Source organism: Poecilia formosa, unplaced genomic scaffold (genome assembly GCF_000485575.1).
Source record: "Poecilia formosa unplaced genomic scaffold, Poecilia_formosa-5.1.2 Scaffold524, whole genome shotgun sequence".
Lineage (NCBI taxonomy): Eukaryota > Metazoa > Chordata > Actinopteri > Cyprinodontiformes > Poeciliidae > Poecilia > Poecilia formosa.
Window position 1 is genome coordinate 43701 of NW_006800463.1, and position 27896 is coordinate 71596.

Here is a 27896-nt window from a genome sequence, read left to right on the forward strand (position 1 = left end):
TATATATATATATATATATATATATTTACTATCCTACATTAATCCTTGTTGCAAAGTGCTTCAAAAGAAATATTAAGAGTTTGCAATAATATTTGCACTCTATAATATTGCAATATTGTAGAGTGCAGGCAGGCACACACACACACACACACACACACACACAAAAACATACTAGAGCCTCATCCAGACTACAAATTTAATATTAAAAATGTGGAAATTGTAATGATGTTCTATAAATAAACACAATTATACACAAGCCATTTTATGTTTCGGGTCTACAATGTTCCATAGATCGCTTTTCTACAAAAATATGACTATTTTGTTTCAAGAAAATTTTGCATGTTAATTTATTATTGAACATATGAAAATAAAAAAGAGGCACATGAAACTTGACTTTAAAATTTTCATTTATAAAGAAATAATTTTTGTGGCCCCCAACAGTTTGTAACTTGACGGTTTTGTCCCTTCTGGGAAAAGATTCGAACACCACTGTTCTAGGCTTCATTTTCTTCCACCTCTTATCCAGAGGTGTGAATAAACGAGACCTGCAAAGTGATACAAACTCCAGGCAAAATGCTGTGCTGAAGGAAGTTCTTGTTTGTCTCAAAGATATTCTTGTCCAGAAGGAGGATTGAAGAAGTCGGGTGTCAGGTGATGGTTTAGTTTCAGTGAAATTAGCTTATGAACTTGGGTACGGGCTTTCCAGGGAGGTAACACTGTTGGATTTCTCTGCAGAGAAATATAAAAAGTTCCAATTTTAGAATCGAAACATTTAGTCAACAGGTTGTCCTTTCCTGATTGTTGTATCGCTACATTTGACGTATCTAGAGAGATTTGGAGGATTTAGCTGGGATGGAGCTGTTTCAGACAAGCCATTTGTTTTTTCTTCTGCATTTCTGGGTTCTCACCTTTGTTTGCTGCTGAGTAGGGAATCTGCAGAATGGATGCTCTGGTCACCGCAGCTTGATAGTTCTTGTACAGCGCAGCGCCGTACTGAAACACACACACAGAGGACACACATCTGAGAACACGCAACACAATGCGCATCACAGCGAGCGGCGATGAACCTGACCTTTGCTATTCTGATGGAGTTGACCCAAAGCAGAAGCGTGTGTTTGTCTTCGCAGCACAGGATCTTGATGTAGGGAGACTCCTTCTGGATGCAGGGATGCTAAGACAGAGTATGTTTGTATTTTATTGCAGAAGGACGGTCTCACATTGGAGCATTTGAAAACTGCAACCTTAAATTTCAGTTCACTTTTAACGCTCCACTTAGGTTTGCCCTGAAACAAGAAAGCAATGTGTGGGAAAGCACCTCATGTCTACCGTTAAGTACAGTGGAGGATCTGTAATGCTGTGGGCCTGATTTTCTTCCAAAAATCCCTTGTCAGAGTCCATGACTTTATGAATACTTTGAAACAAACAAACAAACAAAAAAAAAAATCAGGTGACCTAAAAAAGTGTTATCAGTGAGTCTTTCAGTGGGACAATGTTCCAGAACGTGGAAAAATAAGCACAGAAATGGTTTACCAAGAAAATCTGCACGGTGAACTGAAGAGGAGTTTGTACAAGAGATGACCCGGGATTCTGGGTGATTTAGATAAATTAATTAATTAATTAATTAAGTAATTAATTAATTAATTGGAAAAAAAAAACAATGGTGAAAAATTGCTTATTTGTCATATTTTTCGATGGGATTTTTGTCCCCTCACTGAATAAATGTATTCTGGTGTTGCATCAATTTGTCATCGTGTGATTACGCCACCATAAAAGCTGGATTTATTTTAAGACTGTTGACGCGTCTAGGTGCCAACAAATGTGCCTGCGTTTGATTAAACCACTGGACTCGGTTGTTTTGCTACAACCCCTCATTTTCCAAACTGGGTCAAGCTGAGATAAGCACACTGACACTGTTGACATTTTTCATTTAGAGCTACACAGACAATGAATGTATTTTATTATGCCTCGTGTAAGGCGCTGTAGGAAATGGTTTCATTATTTTCTTAAATGAGTAGTACAAAAAAAGAGCCAGCAGAGGGCAGTGTGGGCACGCTAAAACTGAAAAAAGAAGGGATTGTATTTGATATTAAATTGTTGTTTTTTTTTACCCGTATCTGGAGAATTTAAGCTGTGCTCTTTTTGTTGTTGTGTAAAACCAAACAATATGTCAGCATGCCCTCTTAAACCTCCAGCTTGATATTTGACTCCACATGTTGTTACCAGCCCTCTTGCTGCTCTCGGATCTTTTCAGCTGAAACTACGGAAACACCTCGGCTCACTCTGGTTTAGGGCACCACCTCGCCGCCCTCTGTTCCTTATTTTGTGCACCGTCTTCCTCTTTCACGTTGCTGTTTTCATATGTGCACCTTCAAGATTTCAGACGGGGGCTAAAAATACACCCATCTGTGAACTCTGAATGCAGCACATCTGTTAAGCTGCAATAAGCCCGAGAGGCAACTCATTGGTACAAAGTTGATCATGAAACTGCATTTGTTATACTTATACTGGTCACTCAAGACCAGTTTGAACATTAGGGCGAAAAATATAGTTTCCGCCAGTGAGTGATCAAAGTACTTTTCATAGAGACAAAAAAAACGCCTGAAGAGTAAAGGAGCTCTTTAAATCCTGAACAGCACCTTACCTTTAACAGGAAACAGAAGTCTGTGGGAGCTCGGTATTTCTGTTTGTAGCTGCTGGTGGTGTAGACGTTGACTTTTTCGAAGCGAACAAAACAGGCGAGATCAGTGGAAGACTTTGAAGAGAGAAAGACATTTTTAGGGTGTGCATTGCTGAGAACTTTGGAAGACGTACAAAGGATGTCGCAACTCCTTCAGGACAAGAATCCGTAGCACCTCTTTGCTGTCATGAGCTACAGCAGATATGATTCATGGTCTGGCACCACGTTCTGATGAACCGTACCTTTCTCCTCATGTGAAAAGGCCTTTGGACATTGGTTCCCAACCCCTGTCCTCAGGCACTCGTCTTCTCCATGTTTTAAGCGTGTCTTTATTCCAGCACACCTGATTCAAATCATTGCATGACCTCCTCTGTTATGCCAATTGTAATCACTCAGTTGTTTAAGTCAGGTGTGAGGCAGCAAGAAAACACCTGAAACATGCAGGAAAGGGGCGCTTGAGGGTCGGGGTTATAGGAAGTCTTCTGTAACCAACTAGAACTAATACGGCATTTTCTGCCTGGATTTGCAGTCCCGTGATTAAATCTAGCAGTTTTTCACTACCGGACAAAGCACAGCAGCCCCATATCATCACATAGCCGCCACCATGCTTCATTGTCGCCAAGATGTTCTTTATTATGGACAAGCTAGACATGTTTCCGTTAACCTCTGTGACTCATTTATGGAGCTGTGAGGAAACTGGAACCGATTTTTGTGGTTTTGTTCGGCCTGCAGTAGTGTGTGTCTTGGAGTTCAATAAAGAAGGATTTCAGCGTTTAGTTTTTTACCACCTGGCCCTTGGCAGTCGGTGATTGCTTCCTTTTTTTACCCCGACTAGGTGGTGCAGCCACTGCTCCTTCAACTTTAACTCTAAAAACCTTCAGCTGTATCTCTGGGAACAATCACAACCTCTGTTTTGTTTTTGTATTCCTTTTTTTTCTTGGTTGCACAAGGTAAGAATCTCTTCTCTGGAGATATTAGACAATTATATTGATGGAGTATTCATTGAAAGTAGGATAAATCTAGACAAAAACATTGGAAATGTTACTTTTATTTAACAGTTCCTGTGTGATTTGTTTCTTGGAAGCACCTACACAATTTTGAATGCGGCAAAGGAAGTCTATTTGTAACGGATTGAATAGTTTTAGGTGCAACCGAACTTGATATTTATCAATACATTCTAAAGAATTGTAAAAATAAATAAAAGAATCTGAAAACAAGTTAACATACACAGTTCACAGGACAGTGTCTAAAACCTCTACAGCTTTTCTTCCTGTTTTCTTTCTCAGCAGATGAGAATAATGTTGACACATTTACCCTCACCGACAAACTTGGGTTTGTTGGTGACGAGTTGAAGCCTATTGACTTCCTGAAAGTGAAGCTTTTTGACTGGCTGCTATTTATTTCTCTCATTGCAATGAGTTTCAGTCATTTTTCCACAACTTGTGTAATATATATTTTTTTTAAAATAGAGTCCGGTATATATCAGCTCATAAGAATGACTGTCTGATCATGTGGGAATATGGCAAATGGTGCACGGCTTGTGCTTGTATCAAGTTCAGAGGACTCCAAAGCGCTTTACTCTACATTCAGTCATTCACACGCTGATGGTGGCGAAGCTACTACACTGTAACCACAGCTGCCCTTGACGAAACGTAAGGCAGGTGAAGTGTCTTGCCCACGGACACGACGGCTGGAACAAATTGAGCCGGTTTCCGAAATGGCAACCCACCAGTTACAGAAGAAACTCCAACCACCATCACCTCAATACAAAATGTGACGTACAATGAAAAACCCAGATGCACATTAAAAACTGTGGGGTTTTTAATGTGCATCTGGGTTTAAATCAACTCAAAACTGGCTTTTTTTTTTTTTTTTTTGCAAATCAAGTCTAATCAAGTTTTCAATTTTGAGCAATTTTCACAGCAAGAGTCTCTGTTAAGACGAAGCCTTAGTCTGCTCGTCAACAATCTCAAAGGAGATTTTCGGACGTGGGGGCTGAGTGTTTGCAGTTGTGTCCTGCAAACAACCACTTCTAAATAAAGTTATTTTCAAACTCGACACGATCACGGTGTAAAAATGTCACGTTGTATCGGTTCTACACTTTTACACATCAGCATATCAAAAACAAAATGCTCTTTACCAGATTCTAAAATTAGTTCAGTCTTAAACCCAAAGAGCAGAAAAACCTCAGTTTCCAGGTTGAAATTATTCACATTAGAAAGGTTAAACTATGGTGGAAAAACTATAAAGCAGTGGCTTATACCAACCGCCAACAAGAGCAAAAACTACTGGTAGCCGTTTGTCTTTCATATTGTGGTGAAGTAAATTGTTGCTGAGTCTTCTTTACAACAGCAATTCACATAGTTTTTAGGGTATTTGCTTCTCTACGCTCGATGTTCTAATAAGGTCCACTACAGCATGTCAGTCAGGCTGAGATCGGGGCTTTTACTGGCTCCCTGCATCACGCTGAGTCATTATCTTCAGCCGTTCTGTTGTAGATTTGCTGCCATGTTTGGAGACATTTCACTGCAGCCTGACTCAGTTTTTGCTAAACATCGTGACTTGGCGTTTGGGCAAGTTAGAAGTCAACCAAACCAAGCCCAGGTCATCACCTTTCCCCTCTGCGTTTAGCAGTTTCTGTAAGGTGTTTTTCCACGAGCTATGTTTGGGTTTCAGCAAACAGAGTCAAATATCTCTCTACTGCCCCCCCCACCCCATCTGTCGAAAGAGTCTTCTTCGACAACTTGTGATGTAGTCAGATACAATCCAGCCAGAATAAATTATGCTGCTTCCTTCTGTTTGGACAGACTGATATTCCTTGGCAACTTGAGACATTAAGAAGGTTTTTAGCTGACTTAAATGTTTTCCTGTTGTTAATAATCTTATTGTAGAACAATGGACTTCAGTTCTCCAAGGTCAATGCTGATGTCTTTCCTTCTTAGCGTTGTGTTAACACACATCTGCACGCTCCGACCCATCTGCGAATGATTAGATAGTCCACTGCTTTCAATTTGAACCACCTGGATCTCACTTTACTTCTTAAATCGTTTAGAAACAATGCAGTAGTATAATTAAAACACTTTTTCACTAGTGCTATAAATAATGATGTGTTTTTCTACTCTTGAGGTTAGATTTGAAGGAGCAGTATTATTTTCACATAGTGCCATTTAAAAAAAAAAAAAAATCTAAATTAAGTAACGATGTTACCTTCAGTTGTTTTAAAAATGCTATATATTCCAGATATGACTTAAAAGAACTTTTACTTCTGGATTTAGCGGCAATGGAGGCCGCCTTGCTCTTTCTGAAACTCCTTCAGGAAATCATCACAACATGGCTCCTCTGTTAACCCTTTACTAATGTCTTTACCAATGTTTCTCTGAGAGGTAACTCATGTAATGAACTCAGCAGATGCTCAGTTTCACCAGGTGTTTGCTAATTGCTCCTGGCTAGTCTGAAGGAGCTGAGTGGGGGACGGCTGCTCTGTGAGGCAGAAGCTCTGAAGGCCGGACTGGGTCCAACCAGGTGTTTTCCACAGCTGAATGGTTGCCATGGGAGATGAAAGGATTTCTCAAACACACATTAAAGAATCAAAGCAACACTCCAGGTATGTTTGTGATGAGCGAATAACATTATAACATGACATAAAGCTCAAAAAGGTTAGTTTTACAAGATACTACCCCTTCAGTTTCTTTCTTTTATGTGTCATACCTTTGTTTTTCCTTTGGGGACATAATAGATCCCAGAGGCTCTAAGCATGAAGTAGCGAGGTTTCCAAACCTTCTTCCCATCCTCTTTTAGGTATAACACGCCCTCGAGATTAGGGACAATAGTGGTAGAACCTCCGAAATGCTCCTATTGTAAGAAATAAAAAAACAGCACAAAGGTAATTCTTGGCTAACCGAGTTAAAATGTGTGATGGAGAGGAGACTTTTTTTACGGTTTTTACCGTAACCAACCTTGATCAGAAGCTCTTTGGCCTGGCTGTTCATATCGCCGCTAGATTTCTTCTTCCACATGTAAAAAATCTGCACATTGGATTAGGGTTAGGGTAGGTAGTGCATTCAGGCATTTCTCATGAAGGGGGCTTACCTGAGGCTCTGTGAACATCATGTACTTTTGAGGGGTTGACAAGAAGTAGAGTTTGTTTTCGCTGAGCCGACTCCAAGCCGACAGCGGCTCCACGAGACACTCGTGATCCTCAAAGGCCCTTTCTGAGACAATTTGAGGAAAACGCTGCCTGAATGAGTGCCCACATGGGTTCGGCTCAAATGTTCGGCGTGTGCTGGTTGCCTCACCAGTCTGCAGGTCTGGATTGGTCTCACACAGGCTCCATTCAATGCTGTTCTCACAGTGTGTCTTCTCAAACAGAGTGTCCAAAACGTCCCTGACTGTCTGCCTCTCGTCCACCATCAGCGTCTTGGAGCTGTTGTCGCTCATCAGCACCTTTATAATCAACTGTAAAGGGGCGGAGTGCTTGGTTTAATTGAGCTGTGCTACTGCAGGGTGGAAGTCAGACGGTGAGCGCTGAGTTTACCTTCCTCACTTTGGCTTCTTTCAGTTTCTCCAGAGCCACTTTAATTTTATCCGCCTTCGTTTGGGGCTCGTTCTGGAAACCATGAATTACAACGTCAGAACAACCAAGGGAAAACTATGATCCACGTCATGACGCCTCGTCCTCTGTCTCTTTAAGGCGTTTCTGCTCTTTCTGACACTTTGCCTTCAGCATGTCAACATGACGTTTCTCCATTATGCTATTTACAACTGTTCTTAGGAGTGAGAAGTAGTTTGGAGGATGTGTTCAGCAGATTCACAGATCTATCAGGTGTTTGCTAATATCTCCAGCAGTATTACGTTACATCTGTTTGTTTAACTTCATATCGTGTTATGTTATTTCCTCATCAGAAACACACCTGGAGTGTTGCTTTGATTCATGCATGTATGTTTGAGAAATCCTTGAATCTCCCATGGCAACCATTCTGCTGTACAAAACACCTGGTTGGACCTAGCCCCGCCTTTGAGACGCAGCTCCTCCTCAGAGCTACAGTTTCCAAGCTTCAGAGCTTCCGCCTGACAGATCAGCCCTCCCCCACTCGGCTCCTTCAGACTAGCCAGCAGCAATTAGCAAACACCTGGTGAAACTGTACATCTGCTGAGCCCTTTATTCGAGCTACTTCTCAGTGGAACGCTAGTAAAAACGTTGTTAAAGGGTTAATAGAGGAGTCGTATTGTGATGACTTCCTGAAGGCGGAGTTTCAGAAATAGCATAAGTTTCATAAAGAGACAGAGGCCCAATTTCAAGGTGTTAAATTAGGAAGTCTAATTTCTTTCAAGTCATATTTGATATATGTAGCATGAAGGTAAAATAGTTACTTGATTGTGCTATAAAATGGCACTGAGCACCTGGAAAATACATAGTACTGCCCCTTTAAGAGGCAGGATAGACCTTTTAGAGGGAGCTGGGCCATCGCAGTTCATTTGAACTCCCAGTGTTTTATTTTAAAAAGTGCCTTAAGACGACATGAAATTACAAAACTGAAACTTGACAGTAGTTTCATTTGGTTTAATATTCTAAACTATTTTTAGCATTTTTTTGTTGTGATGTAGCATTAGTATAAAATGTCTGGAAAATAGTCTGTATTATATGTATGTGGAAAAATTGGGAGAAACAGGTAAACAGTGGTGGCCTGATATATTATTTGTGAAGTATATATTATGGTGAAGATAACCTTATAAATAGTAAACCACTACCTTGACAGATTCCAAGTTCAAAGCTTGTAGCTGATACTTTTTTGTAACATGGTGGCTAACACACATCTACATTTTTAGCATCTAAAATCAATTCCAGACATTAAAAAAAAAAAAAAAAAAAGTTTTACACCACATGTCTGTGTGTTTGCCCAGACGTCTGCAGAGCATTTCAACGTTGAGCTACTTTGAACTAAAGATTTTCAGGCTTAAATAATTTTGCGTGTGCAGTGCCTTGTGAAACTTTTGAGTCCTACCATTTTCACAGCTCTCGATGACTGAGTGGTGATCATAGGAAAGGTTACCACAGGCTCGGACTCTTGATAAACGGCAGGTGGTGAGGTTTCATTTCCTGTCGGGTTGCGGGTGTCATTGTGTGTGGAAGATTGTTGATCGGTGGACTTTGACTCCAGATCGGCCATCAGATCATCCAGATCATGGTCCTCCAGCTCATTCAGAGACTCTGCAGAGGGATACAAAGGAAAGCTTTGCTTAGACAGACCTTCAGCTTTACACATTCTGTCACCACAGTAAGATTATACACTTTGTGCTACCAGCGAATGCTAGCAGCCTGCATCGCTAAGCCTAGCCACAGGTGTGTTTATTATTATTACCTTTAACTTCCAAACAGCGTATTAAAATATATATTTTTTGTTATTTCTAAACTACAAAATTCTGTAAAGTACGAGGGACTTCGACTGGGATGCTGCACACTCAGAGAATCCCACATCTGCTACAAGTTAGCTTAGCAGCTTAGCAGTTAGCTTTTGGCGCCAGGGTGGGCAAACATTTTGTTTCCAGAGAGCCATATTGGTTTAGTTAAAGGAAGAGGAAGACCATACATTTGTTTTGAAACATTATTCTTCCAGGCAGCTACGTTGGAAAACGCTTTCATGCTTTATTTTCTGACGATGACAAGTTTGTAGCGCAGTTAGCGTGTCGGCTCAGAGGTTTCTCCTTGAACACAGTGCCGGTCTCCTGGCACACTGTCTGTGAGATGACATCTGTGATGATACGTGCAGTTTGTGGTTAAATGTTGGACCATTTAGAGGTTTTTTTTTTTTTTCTATTTTCTTATGTTTTTATTATGTTTTTAATAATCTGACTCTGCCGAACATGTCTGTCAAAAAACATGAGGCATTTTGTAAAAAAATGCTTCATGTTTTCAGATGTTTTTAGCTTAATAGACGTTTCTTTTAGAGAAAAAAAAAGACTCTGGTGGTTTGTTTAAGCTAAGATTGCACTTGAGGAGATCGAGTCCTGAAAAGAGATTTACTTCTGACCTGCCAATGAAAATTTTTCATTGGTAGAGCAGGTCATTGCACGTCATCCATGTGCATTATTTTTAGCATTATGTTCTGCCATAAGGGTTCATTTTGATGCAAAGCGATAAGGGCTGCATGCTTTTCCCTGGAGATAACTGTTGCTAACGCGGGAGGAAATGAATGCGACATTATCTGCCCGTCATGCATATGCTTATGATATGACCTGGCTGAAATTGTACAAGCTCAAAAACAAGAGTGAAAAGGACTTCTTCCTTTACATATTAATACATTTCTCTATGCTTTTTTATGCATTGAATATTGAATCTGACTTTCTGTTGTAAATTTTCACAACAAAAGCTAAATTTGGCTAAAATTACATAACATATCATCGTTTTTCCCCCCATTATAAATAAACAGCAATTTTATAATCACAATTTTAATCTTCACAAAAATATAAATCTTGCATGCTGAACGATGAATACATTTCATACTGGAGTTTGGCTATCTCAAAAGCCCGTTAAGCTTCAGCTAATACCGGATTAAACTGTGAATTGTTACATTTGAAATTGAACAAAAATCTGTTCTGACAATTGTCGGAGAGGTTTTTATGTAAATAGTTTGGTTGGAGATGTTTTTTCCACAAAAAAAAGGAATTAATCCGCTAACGAGAAATGACGAAGTGGACCTGCTGAAAATGTCTCTTTCCCATTTCGCCCATAACTCCTCATCCTTCTGATCCGCAGCCGCTTCCGGCTACAGAATGTTGAATATTTGCCAATTTATTTTGCACCAGCTTCAGACGAGACAGTGGAGAATGAAGGAGAACTTGCCGTTCAGGTTGTTGAAGCCGATGGAGAAGGAGCTCTCCTGCGGAGCCGCATCCTCTCCTGATGAAACTGTGGCTTCTGTTAGACTCTGCAGAGAGACGTAGAGGGACCGGAGGTCAGGGTTCAAATTAAATACTGAACAAACTAGAGGACTAACAGAACAAAGAAAGTTTAGTTAGTTACATTTTAACTCACTTGTGATATTTGCACAAGAAACTAGAAGAAAAATATTTGGTATGATTTTGCGTTTTTTCAGGGGATGGAAGCCTTAGAGTGATCAGATAACCATCAGCTGATTTTGTCAGTGGGCCGGGCTGCTGTCAGTTGGAGTCCCTTAAAGGATTCAGCATGCTGAGGTGAGTGAATCTTCATTAGTGAAGATGGAGCGCTTGCATAGAGTCGCATGAGATTAATTAATGCACCTGTCTGGACCTTCGTTTTTGAAAGCGTTGAGCATGTATTTATGTATTTTGCAGCAGTGGTGCGTTTGGGGATATCTTTGGCATCTCAGAGTTTTGATGCTCAAAAATCTAGAGCAGCCAGGCCTGGCTGTCGATGTAGTTCGTACTTTTACAGTTTTGGAAGTGATAGGGAAAGGCAAAGCTGGAGTTTTAATTACTTATTGCTCTGTTTCCTCAAAGTCAATTGAAGCAGATAATTAATATCATGATGGGGATGATTGTACTTTAATTTAAATCCTTCTCATTCACACTCTCTTGTTTGAAATTGCTTTTGCAGTTATGATTTTGCAAAGAAAGTGCTCCAAACTATCAGTGTGAGTCAATCTGACATGAACTATAGACTGATCCCATTCTCTGCATTGTTCTCCTTTCCAGCCTCTATGCAGACAGTGGAGAAGGAGAATGGTAAAATATGCCTCAGGCTGAGTCTCCATGAGGCATCAGAATGCTCTTGGCGAAAGCTGCAGTTTTTATGATGAGAGGCTTACATCATCTCCACGGTCTGACGTCCGACCCAAATGCAAGCGGCTCCGGTTTTCATCCTGTTTATGATCTGCAGAGTCCAAACATAAGAGCGCCTGGTGTAATCTGATATTATCCGGACAAACGTGGCGAACGTCGCATGATTAACTTATTCCCCAAACGTTGATTTGAGCAGAGAAAGGAACCGTCTTCTGACCGTTCTGGTGACACTTAAAGTAGAGCATCTGCAGAAGAAACGGCTGCGAGGCCTTTAAGACTTAAAGCACAGTTTTATTAAGACAGAAAGTCATTTATCAGTGGTATCTGGTCCTGTGGGATCGTTCCTTTAGCTGAGCTGACCCACAAACATGTGAGGCTGCAGCTCATTTTACGAGAGGCAAAGCCATCAGTAAATGAGTCAGAAACAAACGGATCTGTTGATGCTCAGGAGCCTGAAACATACCGACACAGACAGTTAGGAAAGTCAAGAGATCCTGAAGAAATGATGAATTCATCAGGATCAGACTGTTAGGTGAAGGGAGTTATCTGTAAACAGCTGTTATCCCAGAAAAGAAGAGAATGTGAATTGAGAAATGAAGAGGAATCATTTGGCCATACATTTACAATTAATATTCTGAGCCGCACAAGAATGTTGGCGAATTTAAACCAACCAAAGCGTCAGGGAAACATCGTCTCGCCAAATCATTCATATCCATGAATTGTCACAATCGCAAACCTTCTTGCATTTCATTTTTGTTGCTGTTTGTTTCTTTTGCCAATAAAAATATGAAAAGTGCGGTGGGCATCTCCACCAAGTCAACACTTCGAATAAGCACCTCTTAATGCAAACGGAGCACTAAGCATTGTGCTGCTTGCATGTAGAGCCTCCTTGTCTACAGTCCAATCGCTAAACCTTACCTAGAGTTAAACCAGAAGTTTACGTACACATAAAAAAAGGACACACTTTTTATTTATCCATGACGTTAAGTCAGACCAAACTTCTCTTGTTTTAAGTCTGTCAGAATTTTTTTTTAAAAATGATTTCTATTTGCTAAATATCACAATAACGAGATAATTAATGTGTCAGATTTAAACGTATTTATTTATTAAAGTCTTCAAAGTCAAAAGTTTGCATACAGAATTATTACTGTCTCTTTAAGCAATGAGCGAAAATCCAGACGATGATGTCATGGCTTTTGAAACTTCTTATAGGTTAATTGACACATTTAACTAAATTGGAGACCTAAACACAATACTTTCTTGTTAGGCATAATTGAATTTTAAGACAAAAAAAAGATTAAAATCTCTTGATTTTACAAGCTCTGTGGAATGTAAGCAAAATAATACTGGTGCTTTTAATTTAAAGTATTTTCTGGTGGTTTATATTACTTAAACAGATAATATGCTGCTGCCTGAAATACAAGCCCAAAGCATAACTGATCCCCCTCCATGCTCACAAGATGTTTTTTTTTTTTGTTAGATTTTTTTTGTCTTTGAATGAAAGCTGCTTTCACTTTCTCAAAATACTGTTTCAAGAGCTTTATGTAGAAAAAAAGTCTTTGTTGCATATTGGGACTTTAATGCTGCTGTCAAACTATCAGAAAGCCAATTTCCTTTTTCTCACGCAATGATGCATTTTAGGTGAAAACTGATTTTCCTCATTGATTCAACGATTCAAATAAATGAACATAATGCGATGTACAGTGAAAAAAATAATAATAATTGGGTTGTAGCTATTGTTGTCCAAATTTCAGCATGTTCTGTCACATTTCTTTCCTCTGACGCTGTATGTTCACTTTTGATCAACACCAACACGCCGACTGACTTGCATCAAATGGACAGCCTTCCACCAGCTGGCTTGTTTATAAATTAGCATTCAGACGGACAAGTTGGGGAAAAGAAAAAGAAACTTACCTGAGAGAGATGATCCATCTCTCCCAGCAGGTCGCTGAACATAGCATCGATATCATCCATCTGCCAAAAGTAGCAAAATTATTACTATACATACATTTCCTTGCAAAAGTATTCATATCAACTAAACTTTTTTTTGTCATTTTGTTATATTACAACCCAAAAAACCTACTTTTATTTTATTGCGATTTTATATGGCGGACCAACAGAACGTACAGGGCACGACCATAAAAATCTAAAAACTGTGATGTGTGTTTGTAACACACCTCCTTTACTCTGATTTTCTTAAACGTAACTGAGTGCAACAAATTGGCTTCAGAAGTCAACTTATTTGTAAATTGAGTCCATGAGCTTTCAGAGCATGCAGACGGGAATGTGGAACCAAAAGAGTCGTAGCTTACAGCTAAGCAATACGAAGGTGCATGAAGCATTTCCCCTTTGTTTGCCTGAATCCCTGCGTCAGCTGCCCAAATGTATTCAGAAAATCTAATGCAAGAAAATGTGCTTGTACTATTTTAATATGATTATAGTTAAAAGTTTGCAAAGTGATCCGACTCTGCTTTGGTCTTTGTTTTGCCCTGGTCTCAGCCTTCCTCAACGTCTTGGTCTTGTTATGCTGTGGCCTCGATTCCGACACAAGTCAGACTGCAAACTTGAGTCTAATTGAGACTCTGAGGCAACACCTGACAACTGATGTTTGTTGACGCCGCCACTCCAATCAAACAGGCAATAATGCCAGTTTCCAGATGTGCATAGGTGATATAAACGCACCCCAAAAGACATGGCATCCATGTACAAATGTTCACTTGACAAGTGAACATTTTCTCAAATTTGTGTCACCTACTTTGTGTTAGTCTATTACACATAAAATAGTACACTAATGTTAGAGTCTGGAACTAAAAAAAACATAAATAAAAAAAATGTAAGGGACATGAATACTTTTTGCAAAAGTTGAAAGAGAATATGTAGTCGATTACAAAGCAAAACTCATCAGGAACTGAAAACTTACTGACATTTTCAGTTCAGCTTAAAATCAGTTTCGGGCAAGAAGCACCGAAAATCGAAACGGTTTGGGCTTAATCCACTGACTTCACAAAAAAAAAAAAAGAACGTTGGGCAGCTTGAGCGACGCTCTGCACCACGATGCAGAGTTGTAAAGAAGCGGAGCAGAAATGGCTTCCATGCTCCTCTTGCTGTAAACAAATACAAAGTGCCTTTAATCCCCGGGCAGCGTGCTTCACCCCCAATAAACCCAGAATCAAAGAGGTGGGATCTCAATCTAGTCGGCGTCCCGCGTCAATTTCTATCCACACACCTTGTCCAAATGCATTCACTTAAGCCTCTGCTTAAGCGGCACGAAATGTTTTGCATTTATTGTTCCAACTAAAAGGTTTCGTTGAAGTGGACAGTGCTTCACGAAACTCAGCGTCTGGGTGTTTCCATATGGAGGCATCGTCTTGCCAGCTCCCAGGATCAAATATATACCTTTCATGTGGATTTACTTCAAAAAGCAAACTGAAGAACGAGCTTTGTGTGGTTGCCAACTTGGTGAAAGCACTGCAGAGAGGGGCCCAGACCCACCAAGGGTTTCAAAGGCAGAGATTATAGAAACTACAAGCAAGAGATATAAAGAAGGGAAACGGCGAAGAAGGACAGTCATGGTGCACCCGCATTTTGACTTTACACATTGGTTTGGTTTGTGACTGAACGAACGCACACAATCATAAAACTTTCAACTAACTTTTATTTTACTTTATTTTTTATTAAATATTATTTCTCAGCCACTTCTTGTTGGATTCACTGGTATGTTTTGGGTCACAGTTTGTTTCAGAAACAATTTGTTTCTGTTTTAGTTTTTATTTTTCCAGTTTTTATTTATCCACAAGGAACCTGGATTGTTAAGGTAGATTCCATGACAATGAGCTGGCCACATCCTGCAGCAACAAAGCATTCCCAAAACTTTCCCAAACTTTCGCCTCCATTCTTCACCGTTTTGTTGCAGAGTGTTAGAGTACGTTCACACCAGCCTTGTTTAATCAAACTCCAGTCATCTCTCTCTACTCAGAGGCTCCTGAACCTGCTATTGATGATCTCCTACTTTCTCAATTCCACAAAATCTGGCCCATCGTGGACCCTTCATCAATATAACTATGGCGTAAAAGGAAACCCGGATCAGAGTCGATCTTTCCTGACTCATCATGAAATATGTTTTGAATTAGAAACTTCTTCTTTCCCCACTGTGATCAAAAATTACCATCGTCGTTTCAATACTTTCGGTTAAAGCTAAACAATGGGAAACTGCAGCGTGGCAGGACAAATATGCTTCTTGTGCTTCTTAATCTTTTTTTAAAGAGTGTTTGAACACGCAGTCCCTGACTGGGAGGCATCTAGGGGTTAGCCATCCTTTAATCAAGGCAGTAAAAGCATCATAGCTCATAATTGATTTCCATTTGCTAGCTGCAGACAGTTCCTGGAATCAAGATGCATTAATGGGTGTGTCGATGCAATGACTTAATGATGCCATCAAAGATGAACGGGCCACCCAGGACTACCCAAACTCACTCAATGATTTGGAAGACTTGGCGACTCGGGCTTTGAAACTTATCTCTCATCAGCCACTAACTTATCTCTTCCCTCCTCAGCGGCTCCTGAATCTGCTGGTTTCCTGCTTTTCCACTTTCAGAAATCTTTAAACGATTACTGATTGCATCTGGCTGGAATTTTGGGTCCTCAGTGCTTTTCATTACAATTTTATACCATTTCAGACAATGTCTTCATGAAGCTTTAATAACAAATATTTGTACTATGTAAGCTTTACACAATGCCAATAAATGAAACCGTCTCTGGTACATGAATCCAGGATTTTTCTCTGCAGAAACAGCTCCTCATTTCTATACAAAAGGCAAATAATCCACTGTAAACACAGACAAACTGAGCAGAAACACTGTGCTCTTCCACTTGTTCTTCTTATGTGTAAGTTCGACTAAACAGACTACCCATTTGCTATAATAAAGGGGAACAGGTACACATCCTTTGACGCCAAGTCTTGTTTTCGCATGAAAGTGAAAAACACTGTCCAAACTTGCGCCTGCACTAGATGTGGGAATTAAGATTTGGTTTCTGTCTTCTACTGCCTTTCAGCTGAAGAACCGCAATCGGGAATAAATACATAAATAAATGAAGTTTTTGAGCATGATTCGTGACAAACCCACAAGCGTTGTATGATGCCACTGTCTCATCTTGGGCCTGTCAGGAGTTGTCGCTCGGTGGGAGGCATCGACCTCACGCGTCAACAAAACGAGAAACTGCTGCAAAACCACCGGGCACGTAAACAATCGACTTCAACCCAAACTTTGGGTAAGAAAACGATTTATCAAGGCCGTGCGCTTGGAAGGAACACGACAACTGCAAACTGCTGACAGGCGACTGTCATGTCTGGTCCCTTTTTTGTGGCTGAGAGCTTCTTGGTGTTTCCTAATTAGTTGCACGTCCCATGTGTTGGCTCCTGTGAGCGAACATGTGTTTGACTTAATCGAGGCTGACGTGGATATTCTGGTATTTAACTCTTAAAAGATCCGGCGGCGTGCACATGTAAAAGAGCTTTTCGTCGCAGAAAAAAGGCCTGATGAGTTTTAATGTCGCGTCCGCTGTGTGATGCTGAAGCCCGGCGTTTCACTCAGACCCGCCGAAGCACATTCGTTCACGGAAGAAATTCTAATTTTCCTTTGTCGTGCAAACAGATAAAAGATGTTGTTGTGACAAAGACAGTTCTCACACAACGCGTCTTTGCTTTGCATCTGCACCAACTAAACTTACAGAAAACAAATACTACTTTATAAATGCAACATACAGTTAAAAATCAACTGAAAAGACACACGAACACACACACTCATGCACATCTCTGCTAACTATAGCTGTAACCTTCTTACCTCTCCTGCCTTTCAGACATGCGATCACCACCGAGAATGTGACTGATGAACAGCCCACAGGTCACTTTTATAAAGTAACCACATGTCCACATGACTTCTAGCAGATATTCACTGAACTTCCTGAGAAATCAGGAAGTAGATCAAACTTCTCTAGTAAAACCCTGTGAGGTTTAGTGTTTTTTTTTTTTCTCTAAACATATTGCATACATGTGCTTCTGCACCACAGATAGACTGGGGCATTTCTTCACGCCTGTGTGACTCCGCCACTGCAGAGAAGTCTCATTTAAATACAGCTGTATTGAGCATAAGAAGCCTTTGTGGCTTGTTTGTCTAAGTTGCAGCTATTTACATTTTCTTAATTACTCACCAGGCATCAGATAAAGAGAAGCTTAAGTTATTTTCCAACTTTCGATCAACCAAAGGAGTTTATTTGTATACCGCATTTCAGCAATAAGGCAAATCAAAGCGCTTTGCATCATGAAAACATAAAAACATCAAAGACACATCATGCAGTCAATAACTGCACAATGTGTGCCATGATAAATCATCGATTCATATCAAATATATTGGTCAATGCTCCAGTAACTACGGCTCAAAGGTGGGTTTTTAGTCCAGATTTAAAGGAACTCAGTGTTTCAGCACTTTTGCAGTTTTCTGGAAGTTTGTTCCAGATTTGTGGTGCACAGAAGCTGAATGCTGCTTCTCCACGTTTGGTTCTGGTTCTGGGGATGCAGAGCAGAACCAGAACCAGAAGACCTGAGAGGTCTGGAAGGTTTAACGAACACAAATCTGTCTGGGTTGAATGCTATGTTTTCTTGTTTTTACCCAGTTTTGAGAGTGGCTAAGAGGAATGGCTTCCCTGTCACGTGAGAGGATAAATGTAATCAAGGGATGCACTGCAAAAAAAACAAACAAAAAAAAAACCTACCAAATCTTACAGAGTATTTTGGTCTAGTTTCTACTGCAAATATCTTACTACACTTGAAATAAGACAAAACTAACTTACAGTAACGTCTCAGCAGGATATAGAAGCTTGTTTTAAGGCAATAATTCTTTAATATTAATTTTAGAAAGTATTAGTTCCAATGGCAGATTATTTCACTTATTGTGAAATAATCTGCCATTGGAACGAATACTTATTTTTTAATCAATATTGAGTAATTATTGATTTAAAACAACCTATAAATTGAGGAAAGGTTACTTATAAGTTAGTACATTTGAAATAAGACAAAACTAAGTATTTGCACTATAAATTACACCAGAAATACTTTGGTGTTTTTGCAGTGTGTCAGTGAGATACACCACACACTGTCAAGTGTAATGCTGTACACTTGACATTACATAATGAAGCTTCAATATTACCATACATGCAATACTTCCTGGTTACTTTATATTCACCTATATATAAAAATTAAACAATATTTTGAGCTGCTAAGGGAAATGATGCAAAAAATAAAAAGGAAGTTAAAGACTAAAATATGTAAGAATTATTTTTAAAAAATACATATGCATATTTTTACTGTTTGTCTGAGGGTTTGGGGTTTTCGATAGGATCAAGCTGTTTCCTGTCACTACGGTTTGAATATCCAGATTCCTTTCTCACTTGGCCGTATGTTTTGATCTCTCCTTGGAATGTAACACAATAAAAAGAACTACGAAAGGAAATATGGTGAACAGAATCCTTTGACGATACGTTCCTTTGACAGAGCTGTCCAACCAGGGCTGCCGCATGCTGGTTCTGGACACAACCTTCCACAAATCCACTGGATCCGGTCCCGACCTGAGGACCTGTCAGTCAACGAAGCTCTGCTTGGCCATGATAACGTACTGATGTCCTGTTCAAATAATTCAAAAATAAATCATTGGAGAAGTTAAGGGGAGGTTTTCACACCTAACACTGTATCCTCGGTGTACAAAGGAGCGTTAACTCAGACCCTTCCTCCCAGCAGCTGATAAACTTTGTAACCATCACAACTCCCAACAGACTCAATAACTCTTTATAACTTTACTCTTATTTGCAGTTTTTCTCATTTCAAATAACTTTCCTGCACATTCCTGCTGTCAATAGGCTGCTGTTTTTTTACACACTTATGCATACATGCACAACTTGTGCTTTTTTTCTTTAAATTACCTGCCATGCTGCACCTTCCTTGAAATATGAATATGCCATTTTTAATAACTGTACAATATTACTTTATGTTGTAAACTTGCCCTTATTACCGATGGTCACACTGCACTTTTTTACTACCTATGTATGTTTATTTATTAGCATGTGTGGACTTAATTTCTCGCTGGGCTCAATAAGGTATTTTTTAATTTGAATTGAATTTTATGAATTCGGTTGTTACTTTTGAGTCTATTTGTACTACTCATGCACAATGAAATTGTCCATCAGGGACAAATAAAGTTATTTGAATTGGATGGAAATAAACTGAAGAAACGTGGCGCCTATATTTGAACCAGTTTCAGAGAAAATCTACAGGAAGTTTTAAAAAACTGTAATTTTGACACCAAGTTTTTGTTTTGTGTATAATCTCAAATCGTAAAGCGTCAAAAATATATTTGAATCTCTTGACCAATGTGAGTATATGTAAATTCTGGTAATACTACGGTATCAGTCTTACTGTATCATCTAATGTTCATTTACTATTAGGAACAGAGGGGAAGTATTCTTAGAACTGAGAGAAGTCACTGATTATAGTAATAATGTTCGTAGAATGACGACTTGTGTGAAGGCTAAAGAGAAGAAATAGAGAATTTTCAGGCAATTTTTAATCTTTAGTAAACGGAAATGAGAGTCGTAATGAACTGTCATAAAGACGACTTAACGGTTTTGGCCCTAATTTTAAGAAGACCATGTTCCAAAAGACCCACCACAGCCTTTTTATTCAAGCAAGATGAAAGTCTGAATGGCATTTCAAGTTTATAATCCCTACAGAGCACGTCGGCCTGTTATACCCCCCACAAAATAGATCCTTTCATCAAAACGAAAAGCGTGGAGAGAAGGTAAACGTTTCCCTAAAAAGCCCCTCTTTCCTTTTGAAGTTGTAAATGTCTTGACATGATGGGTGCAAATATTAAAAGGCGTGAAAATAAAATGGAGATATCCAAAAATATTAACCAAACAGGATATTTGGGGGGATATTTGGGTGACTCGGTAGAGAGGTATGTCCGGGAAAGCTACGGGTTAATTTAAGACTAGGAGCAAAGCCTGGTGCCAATTAGGAGCAGCGAGCACCACATGTGGGCGAGACGCAGATAGAAGCCAGAAGCAGTGCGCGATGGAGGCAAGCTGAACCAGTGCAGTAAAGTTGAGTTATGTAGATATTTGCGCAGAAAGATTTTCTTTTTTTCCCCTCCTCACCGTGATGATCAAATGGGACCCGTTTGATCATTACTTCTCATCATAAATCTGAGAAGTTGGACGAGTGAAAACTTTGGCCACCGTCCCCACGTGGCCCCTTGCACATTTCTCCCGTGGAACAACTGCAACATGAGGACTGCCAGTGCGACCTTAGTGCTCCTTTCCATTTCTGCCCTCTGCTCGGGGAGCGGACCCGAGGCGTGCCAGGGGACACGCTGCTTCCCTGGCCAGGAGTGGAGCAGCAGACCGTGCGTTGGAGCACACTGCCAGGGGCGCACGGAGGCGTCCGCTCCACGAAGGCAACCCCACCACGCTGCGCAATCTAGGACAGGGCAGGTTTATCCCAGCTACCAGCAAGACGGTCAGTTCCGCCGTCACCACCAAGCTCAAAGCACCCCGATATCCTCCTACAGCGGTGTGCAGAGTCAGCACGGAGGCTTTGGAACCGACGGCACCAGGAGGACGAACCCCAGGACTATCACGGCGGAGGTGTTTCATCCCGGCTGCTCCGGCGGGTCTTGTCCGACCACCGTTTCTCATCGTGGAACCAATGATGACAAGGGAGAGTGCAAAGGGATTGGGTGCAGATTGACCCCCAGGGTGAGCCAAAAGCAGCAGCCGTGCATCGGGAGCGGCTGCAGGATGCATGCTGGAGACGACGGGAGGCGAGACTCTTCTCCTGTTCAAGCGACGGACAGGGCTGCGCAGTTCCTCGGCGAGCTCCCGGACTTTGGCTTGGATCGTGGCGCTTGGATACAGCTGGCATGTGACATGAAGCCAGGTGAGTGTCAGAGGAGACTTCAGGGTGTCTTCTAGGACTTTTTTTTTTTAAACTTGTGATGAAAGGTTGGCTCGGGTTGGGGAAAAGGGTTAGTAATATTTAAATATTACACACATCGCAGTAACAGCTATCATTTCTATCTTGAGGGAACTGGAGCACAGTAAATTCCTTTGAGCATCCCCATCTAACTTTAATGTCTTCCTCAAATCCCTTCCTCTTCTGAAAATATTTCAATATACTCTTCCGAAAATGCAATTACCCAGCATTAATCTTTGACTTGCTGTTCGTAAAAATGCAACATATAGTAACAGGCTTGAACTAAAAATGCATTTAACTTAACCTTCCTTAGGTACTTCATACTGTCATCTCTGGCTTTCCTGCAGTCCTCAGAGCAGTGCAGTGCACAGTAGCCAACTTCACAGTCAGATAGGCTGGAGCCGATGGTGTTGGTTTATCAAAATCAAGGGAATTTTGACATTTCATGATATTTAAATTCAATTCAAACTCTGATTGTGGTTAGCATAAGTGTGCAAATATAGGCTTTATATCCTCACCTTCCTAAAATAATGGCCTAATCACATGTGAGAGGAAGTCCTGAACTTTGTCTGATTTATGTTATGTAGAGGAGAGGTCATTAAAATACCTCTTAATTCGGAAAAAACAAAAAACAACAAAAAAAACAGTTACATAAAAAGTTTCTGTCTCCCCCACAGGGTCCAACGAGGTTCCATCAGAGGACGCTCTTGTCCTGCAGCTTCAGCTATCAAAGGGCCAGGAGAGATTCGTCGAGGCCCTCAAGGGCCAACAGAGTGAGGTCAAGGAACTGCAGAGACTCCTCAGTGAACAGCAGGGGGCGCTCGTTAACCAGCAGAGGGAAATACTGGAGCAACAGAGGAGGATGTATGATCAGATGGAGCAAGTACGTCTGCAGCGACTGATGAGGAATGATTAATGTTTGGTTACTGGCGATAAGAAGAGCAGATCTGAAAAAAAAAAAAAAATCTGAAAAAGAACAATTGATTCCAGGAGTGAATCTGTGTCAAGTATCAATGTTGCAAAAATATTCACACCCGCTTCTCACATTTTGACACAAACTGGGATGTATTTTATTGGCTTTTCATGTGAAAACACATTCATGAAAAGTACTAAGTTCATTTGCATTCAGCTCACAGGGATCAATTCTGTGTAGCACCAGCGCTCAATGCAATTACACATGCTAATCTTTTGGAGTTTGTCTCCAGCAAACATTCTTCTTTACAAATTAGCTCAAGATCAGAGAGGCTGGATAGAAAACATCTGTAAACATTCATCCCAAGTCTCTTTTCAAACCCATAACATCTAATTCTGAAACCCTAATCCTCAGGGGTCAGTTTCCTGCAACTTTTAGGTTTTCACTCTTCAGTACTCCTACATCAAAACAGAGGGTCATTAGCAGAACCCAGTATAAGTTGATCCTAAGCTGATTATATAATTGAACCATTTGGTTCTGGCTTGCTGGATCTGGGATGTATCTAAAAGTTGGAGGGCACCAGTACTCTAATACTGCACAGACCCAAATTCTTACACATTGGGTAAAATTTTCAAGACCTTATTTGTTGTCATTTTGATGATTATGGCTTAAGCCTTAGAGAAAACAAAGACCCAAATATCAGTGTCTCACAAATTCAGAATAATCTATAAGATCAATGGAAAAAAAGCATATTTTAAACAGAAATGTGAGGTTCCTGAAAAGTATGTTCACCCAGAACTTGGTTGGGCTCATTCCTTTTACATGAATCAATCGAAGCAATGTGGGATGGAAGTGACTGGTCTGCTGGGACTGTTGGGTTGTACTGAAAGTCCAGGTTGCTTTGACAGCAAACTCCAGGTCATCTGCACTGTTGGGTCTGGTGTTCCTCATCTTCCTCTTGACAGTACACCATTGCTTCTCTTTAGGTTTTAGGTTCGGCCAGTTTGCTGGACAATCGCAGTAACACTGTGGTCACTTAATCAAATTATGGTACATTTAGCAGAGTGGGCAGGTGACAAATCCTGTTGGAAAATTAAATCAGCATCTCCACAAAGTGTGTCAGCAGGGAGAAGCATTAAGTGTGCTAAAGTTTCTGGGTAGACAGCTGCATTGCAGAGGACTTCAGTGGACTAACACCAGCAGATGACATAACAACCCTAAATCATCTCTGGCTGTGGAAACTTCACACTCGACTTCGAGCAACGTGGATTCTGTCTCTCTCCACTCTTCCTACAGACTCTGGGATCTGGGAATAAAACATGAGCTTTGTTTTCGTCTGAAGAAGGCAACAGTCCAGATCTGGTTTATGAGAGGCCTGACACGAGAAATGTAACATTTGTAGCCCATGTGTAGGATTTGTTTGTCTCTTGATGCACTGAGTCCAGCCTCTGTCTCTCTGAAGTTCCTCTAAATTCTTGAATGGATGTTGTTTGACAATCCTCCTTAGCCCGAAGATATCCCTGTTGCTGGTGAACCTTTTCATAAAACACTTTTATTTTACTCAACTATCTATGAACTCTTGGAAACAGCACAAACAACTACTTCAGCAATGACCTCTTGTGCCTTCCCCTTCTCGTCAATGAGTGTCTTCTGGACATCTGTTGATGTCTTCTGATTGTGCAGCCTAGAGCATTCTTTACTTATTTTCCAACACAATCCCCATCCATAAGGTTGTAATTTGACTAGATGTGCAAAAGCTTAGGGGTTGTTAATATTTTTCAAGATATTCCAGATAAGACACAGAACAAGAAGCATTTTTGCATCTTTGTGTTCAAAGTGTAACGTCTGTTCAATGACCACACTGAAATGAAGAGATTTATGTGTGCAGGTAAAAGCTCAGTACGGCATTTTGATGGACACCATCAAGCAGACGTCTTTCCAGAACCTTCAGGAGGAGCTGGACAGTCACATGGACACCCTGAGTGGGCAAGTCAGACCCCATCGAACACAACAAGCTATGTCATTGCATAAAATGGACATGGAGGCCAGTGTGATGGAGGTGAGCTCATGTTATTCTAGACATTGAGGTATCTAGATTAGCCTCAAATTTAAAAAAATACAAGATTCCTGATCTGTCGTACCAGATTAATGTTTAGGTCCTGCTACTAGTTCAGGGATGATCACTTCACTGCATGTCATGTGATCAGGTGAGACAACCCCAGCTGGCCTGTGGGAGCTGCGGTCCTGAGGAGTACTGCAGCTACAGCAGCGGACATCCTGGCTGTGAAAAATGCACAGTTTGCCCTCCTGGCTTCTTCCTGGTGGCCCAATGTTCTGTCCACGCTGACAGGATCTGCCAGGTTTGCAATTTTATGCTTTCAACGAATGGCTTTCTTAACTCAACTGAGTCATGCCAGTTTGGACTTTTTTGCATTAAGCAACTTTGTCAATACACTTCTAATGTCGAAAAAAATACATTTTGCAATTGCACTGTTTCCACTGAATAAGACACGAAGTTAAAATCACAGGTGAATAAGCTTGTTTATGCGATACGTTGTTAAAATAAACATGTCCTGCCATCATCCTCCTGCCACTTCTTTTCTTCTTTGTTTTTTCCATCGGTAGTAACGTCACACAGGTCACATGACTCATGAGATGCAAAAAAAAAAATCTCCATTGGAGATTTGCGAAATACACACCTATTTAAATTCTGCTGAAAAGCCACTTCATCCGTAAAAACCTTCTCACGGAAAAGTGCTTTTTCAAAATAAGCAAATTTATTTTCCAGTTCCAATTCACATAATTTTATGATCAATGGAAACACAGCTATTGTCAGCTATTATGTGCTAACAAAATATAAAGTAATGGTTTATAAAGTAAAGGGAACAAGCAGGCTGAGTCTTCTTACTGCAACCAGTGGCTCTAACAAGTTTGTTGTTATTACAGGACCGAGATGAATGTCTTGAAATATCAGACTTGTGCAGAAATAAACAGAAGTGTATTAACACTCCAGGTATGATAAATCATGCTTTTAATTATCGACATTGCAATATTTTCTCTCCTTTCTCCTTTTCTGATTGATGGATTTTTATTTCTTCTCCAATTTGCTTTCTGTCGTATCACCAGGTGGATTCAAGTGCCAGGGCATGACAGTACATGACGCCAACTCTGGAATGTGTGGCCATGGCTACTTCTACAACTCTGAGATGGATGAGTGTCAGGCCTGCAGCGAGTGCGACGGGGAACCGGTGGTTTCCCCTTGCACTTTAGTCACAGACACTGTCTGCTCCGGGTCTGTTACCGATGTTCCTGCTTTGTCGCTCTCCTGGTCTGGAGACATGAGTCTGAAGGGTCCAAAAGGCCAGATACTGGTTCACGCCTTCCCCAGCGCACAGCTTCACATACAGGGAAGAGACGACATGGGTCTGGTTTCAGCTGAGGATGGGCAGCTGGTTCTGAGGCAGCATGGTTTGGTTTGGCTCGACGGAGTTCTTTCCCTTGGTCACGGCTGCCGTAGCTTCATCCAGGTCTGCCTACGTGTAAACCACACAGACGGGTCCGAGGGTCGTGACCTGAGCGGCATACGGGTGGAGCACCAGGAACGAAGGTCTCTTCAAGGCGTCAGCATCAGTGGGGTCGCAGAAGTCGACCCGGGTCACCTTATGTCCCTGTTTCTTCGGAGCGCCAGCCATCACTGCAACCAAAGCAGCGAAGGTCTGCAGCTTTACGACACCTCTGTAGCCATGCTCTCCCTCCTCTGGCTCTCTCACGACACCGGGGCTGTTGCCATGACAGCACAGGCCGTGGTTTCTGCGCATTACCACACAAATTACCGCCCGGCCTTCCGCATCTCCTCCACCTCTGACCCCTACGTAGTGGGGCTGAGTCACGACAGTCGAGGGATCCGTTTCGCAGAGAGCGGAACTGTGCGTTTTGTGTTCCAGCAGGCATTGTACTCTATGGGCCAAGCTTGTGTGAGTGACGGCTTCCAGCTCGTGGCATATCTCAACAAAAATGGAACCTCCACTGAGATGTTTCGGGTCTTCAAACCAGGGGTTCACTACCGAGACACATCTATATCTCTGTCTGGAGCTGCCACAGTCAGTCCCGGGGATGCCATTGGCTTTGAGATCCTCTCTCCTGCTCAGTGCAATGTACGCTTCTTTGGCGATGAGTCCGGCATCAGTCTTTTCAGTCTATTTTGGGTCCCTGCTGCCATCTCATCCTCTATGACTGCTTCTGTGGCCAACACTGGCCTTCCATCTGGAGCGGTACGGAACAAGCCTCTGTTCTTCCACCAGACCAGCCCCCAGGTGCCGCAAATGGGGCTGTTGGTGAAAGGATCTCCAAACCAGAAAAAGGACTTTGTCTTCAGGGAGAGTGGCACAGTCAGTGTGGCTTTGGACCTCAAACTCATTCACTCCTGCAACTTGGTCAAGGTGACTCTGCTGAGGCGAAGTGACTCTGAAGGGGGCCGTGAAGCAGAGGGTCTGCGGCCTGTACCCATCGCCCAGCAGGTGGCGGGTCAGATGCTTGAGGGGTGTCAGTGGGCTAGCTTGAGTCTACGGGCATCCTTTCAAGTTTATAATGGCACCACTGTCTTCTTCATCTTAGACTGCGTACGTGGACGAGTCAATCAAATCAGTCACCAAGCAGGAAGTGGGGTGTCAGCAGTTTGGGTGGCAGCATGATGAAAAACAGCCAGAAAGGGCAAAACCTTCCCATATTGATTCTTCCTCTTTGAGTTTAACAAAAAAGGCCACAGACATTCATTATTTTACTAAAACGCATTGTCACTTAAGGTAGTAAATGCTAACCTCAACGTTTCACCTAACATTTGCATCAACACCTCTAAGTTAAATGACAAAGTTGCTACACCAGAAAAACAGAAAATATCATCAAGTATTTTATGTCTAGTTCCTCATATTAGTACATTTGACATACCCAACTTACAAGTAACTTTTTAGCAAGATCCAGGAACTTGTTTCATGTCAGTCGTTTCTTAATATTAATTATAAAAAGTACTAGTTCCAATGGCAGATTATTTCTCTCATAAGACATTTTTCCCCATGTTATATGTGAAATAATCTTGCAGCACCTTTTCATTAATATTAAAAAGTTATTGACTCAAAACAAGCTCCCATATCTTGGGGAAGAGTTACTTGTTAGTTTTTGTCTTATTTCAAATGTACTAAGATATTTGCACTAGAAACTAGACAAACAAAACTTGGTAAAATTTTGTGTTTTTGCGGTGAACTCATTTGGCCCGTTCAACATTTAGGCCCGTTTGAAGTTTTGGATTTTTTCACACTTTTTTGGTGTGAATCCTGTTTTTTACTCTGGGATGTTTTGTACTACCAATGCCTCAATCCACATTAAATGGAGATGTTTCATTATTTTCCTATATTGTAATCATAATCTAGTACTCTAAGAACAAAATTTTATATGACTGAAATAAATACATCTATTAGCAGGAGGTCACCTAGAGTCGTTTGGTAAAGTGGAATTGGCTTCATTTTTAACTC

At 41.0% G+C, this 27896-nt stretch overlaps 2 protein-coding genes and 1 long non-coding RNA gene across 4 annotated transcripts; 2 read left to right on the forward strand and 1 right to left on the reverse strand.

The window, feature by feature from the left end:
• Window positions 1-186: 186 nt before the first annotated feature.
• On the reverse strand, window positions 187-17333 carry LOC103129204 (amyloid beta A4 precursor protein-binding family B member 1-interacting protein-like). 2 transcript variants are annotated; one of them, XM_007540202.2, is made up of 13 exons: window positions 17278-17333; window positions 13352-13411; window positions 10518-10602; window positions 8680-8885; window positions 7212-7283; window positions 6973-7132; window positions 6767-6888; window positions 6634-6702; window positions 6386-6529; window positions 2642-2752; window positions 1073-1171; window positions 909-993; window positions 187-729 (listed from the first exon to the last, which is right to left on the reverse strand). In XM_007540202.2, exons 2-13 carry the CDS (start codon window positions 13409-13411, stop codon window positions 680-682), a joined length of 1263 nt encoding a protein of 420 aa, XP_007540264.1. In that variant the 5' UTR covers window positions 17278-17333; the 3' UTR covers window positions 187-679. The 2 variants fall into 2 exon arrangements, with proteins under 2 accessions (XP_007540264.1, XP_007540265.1); XM_007540203.1 differs by lacking the exons at window positions 10518-10602; window positions 17278-17333.
• Window positions 8931-12233, forward strand: LOC103129203 (uncharacterized). Its single transcript, XR_475041.1, has 3 exons — window positions 8931-9017; window positions 10771-10870; window positions 11351-12233. It is a non-coding gene; the product is annotated as an uncharacterized LOC103129203 (long non-coding RNA).
• Window positions 17334-20491: 3158 nt separating the features above from the next.
• On the forward strand, window positions 20492-27446 carry LOC103129202 (uncharacterized). Its single transcript, XM_007540199.2, has 6 exons — window positions 20492-21422; window positions 22136-22341; window positions 24260-24430; window positions 24579-24731; window positions 25318-25384; window positions 25498-27446. The coding sequence occupies exons 1-6, from the start codon at window positions 20771-20773 to the stop codon at window positions 27060-27062; spliced, it is 2814 nt and encodes a 937-aa protein (XP_007540261.1). The 5' UTR covers window positions 20492-20770; the 3' UTR covers window positions 27063-27446.
• Window positions 27447-27896: the final 450 nt, after the last annotated feature.

Coding starts and splice junctions, on each gene's coding strand:
- LOC103129204 (XM_007540202.2), bottom strand. CDS start 13,411: ATGGATGATATCGATGCTATGTTCAGCGACCTGCTGGGAGAGATGGAT. Junction 7,133..7,211: donor AAGAAGCCAAAGTGAGGAAG/GTAAACTCAGCG, acceptor GCCCCTTTACAG/TTGATTATAAAGGTGCTGAT. Junction 6,703..6,766: donor TGATGTTCACAGAGCCTCAG/GTAAGCCCCCTT, acceptor TCCAATGTGCAG/ATTTTTTACATGTGGAAGAA.
- LOC103129202 (XM_007540199.2), top strand. CDS start 20,771: ATGAGGACTGCCAGTGCGACCTTAGTGCTCCTTTCCATTTCTGCCCTC. Junction 24,732..25,317: donor ACGCTGACAGGATCTGCCAG/GTTTGCAATTTT, acceptor TTGTTATTACAG/GACCGAGATGAATGTCTTGA. Junction 25,385..25,497: donor GAAGTGTATTAACACTCCAG/GTATGATAAATC, acceptor TCGTATCACCAG/GTGGATTCAAGTGCCAGGGC.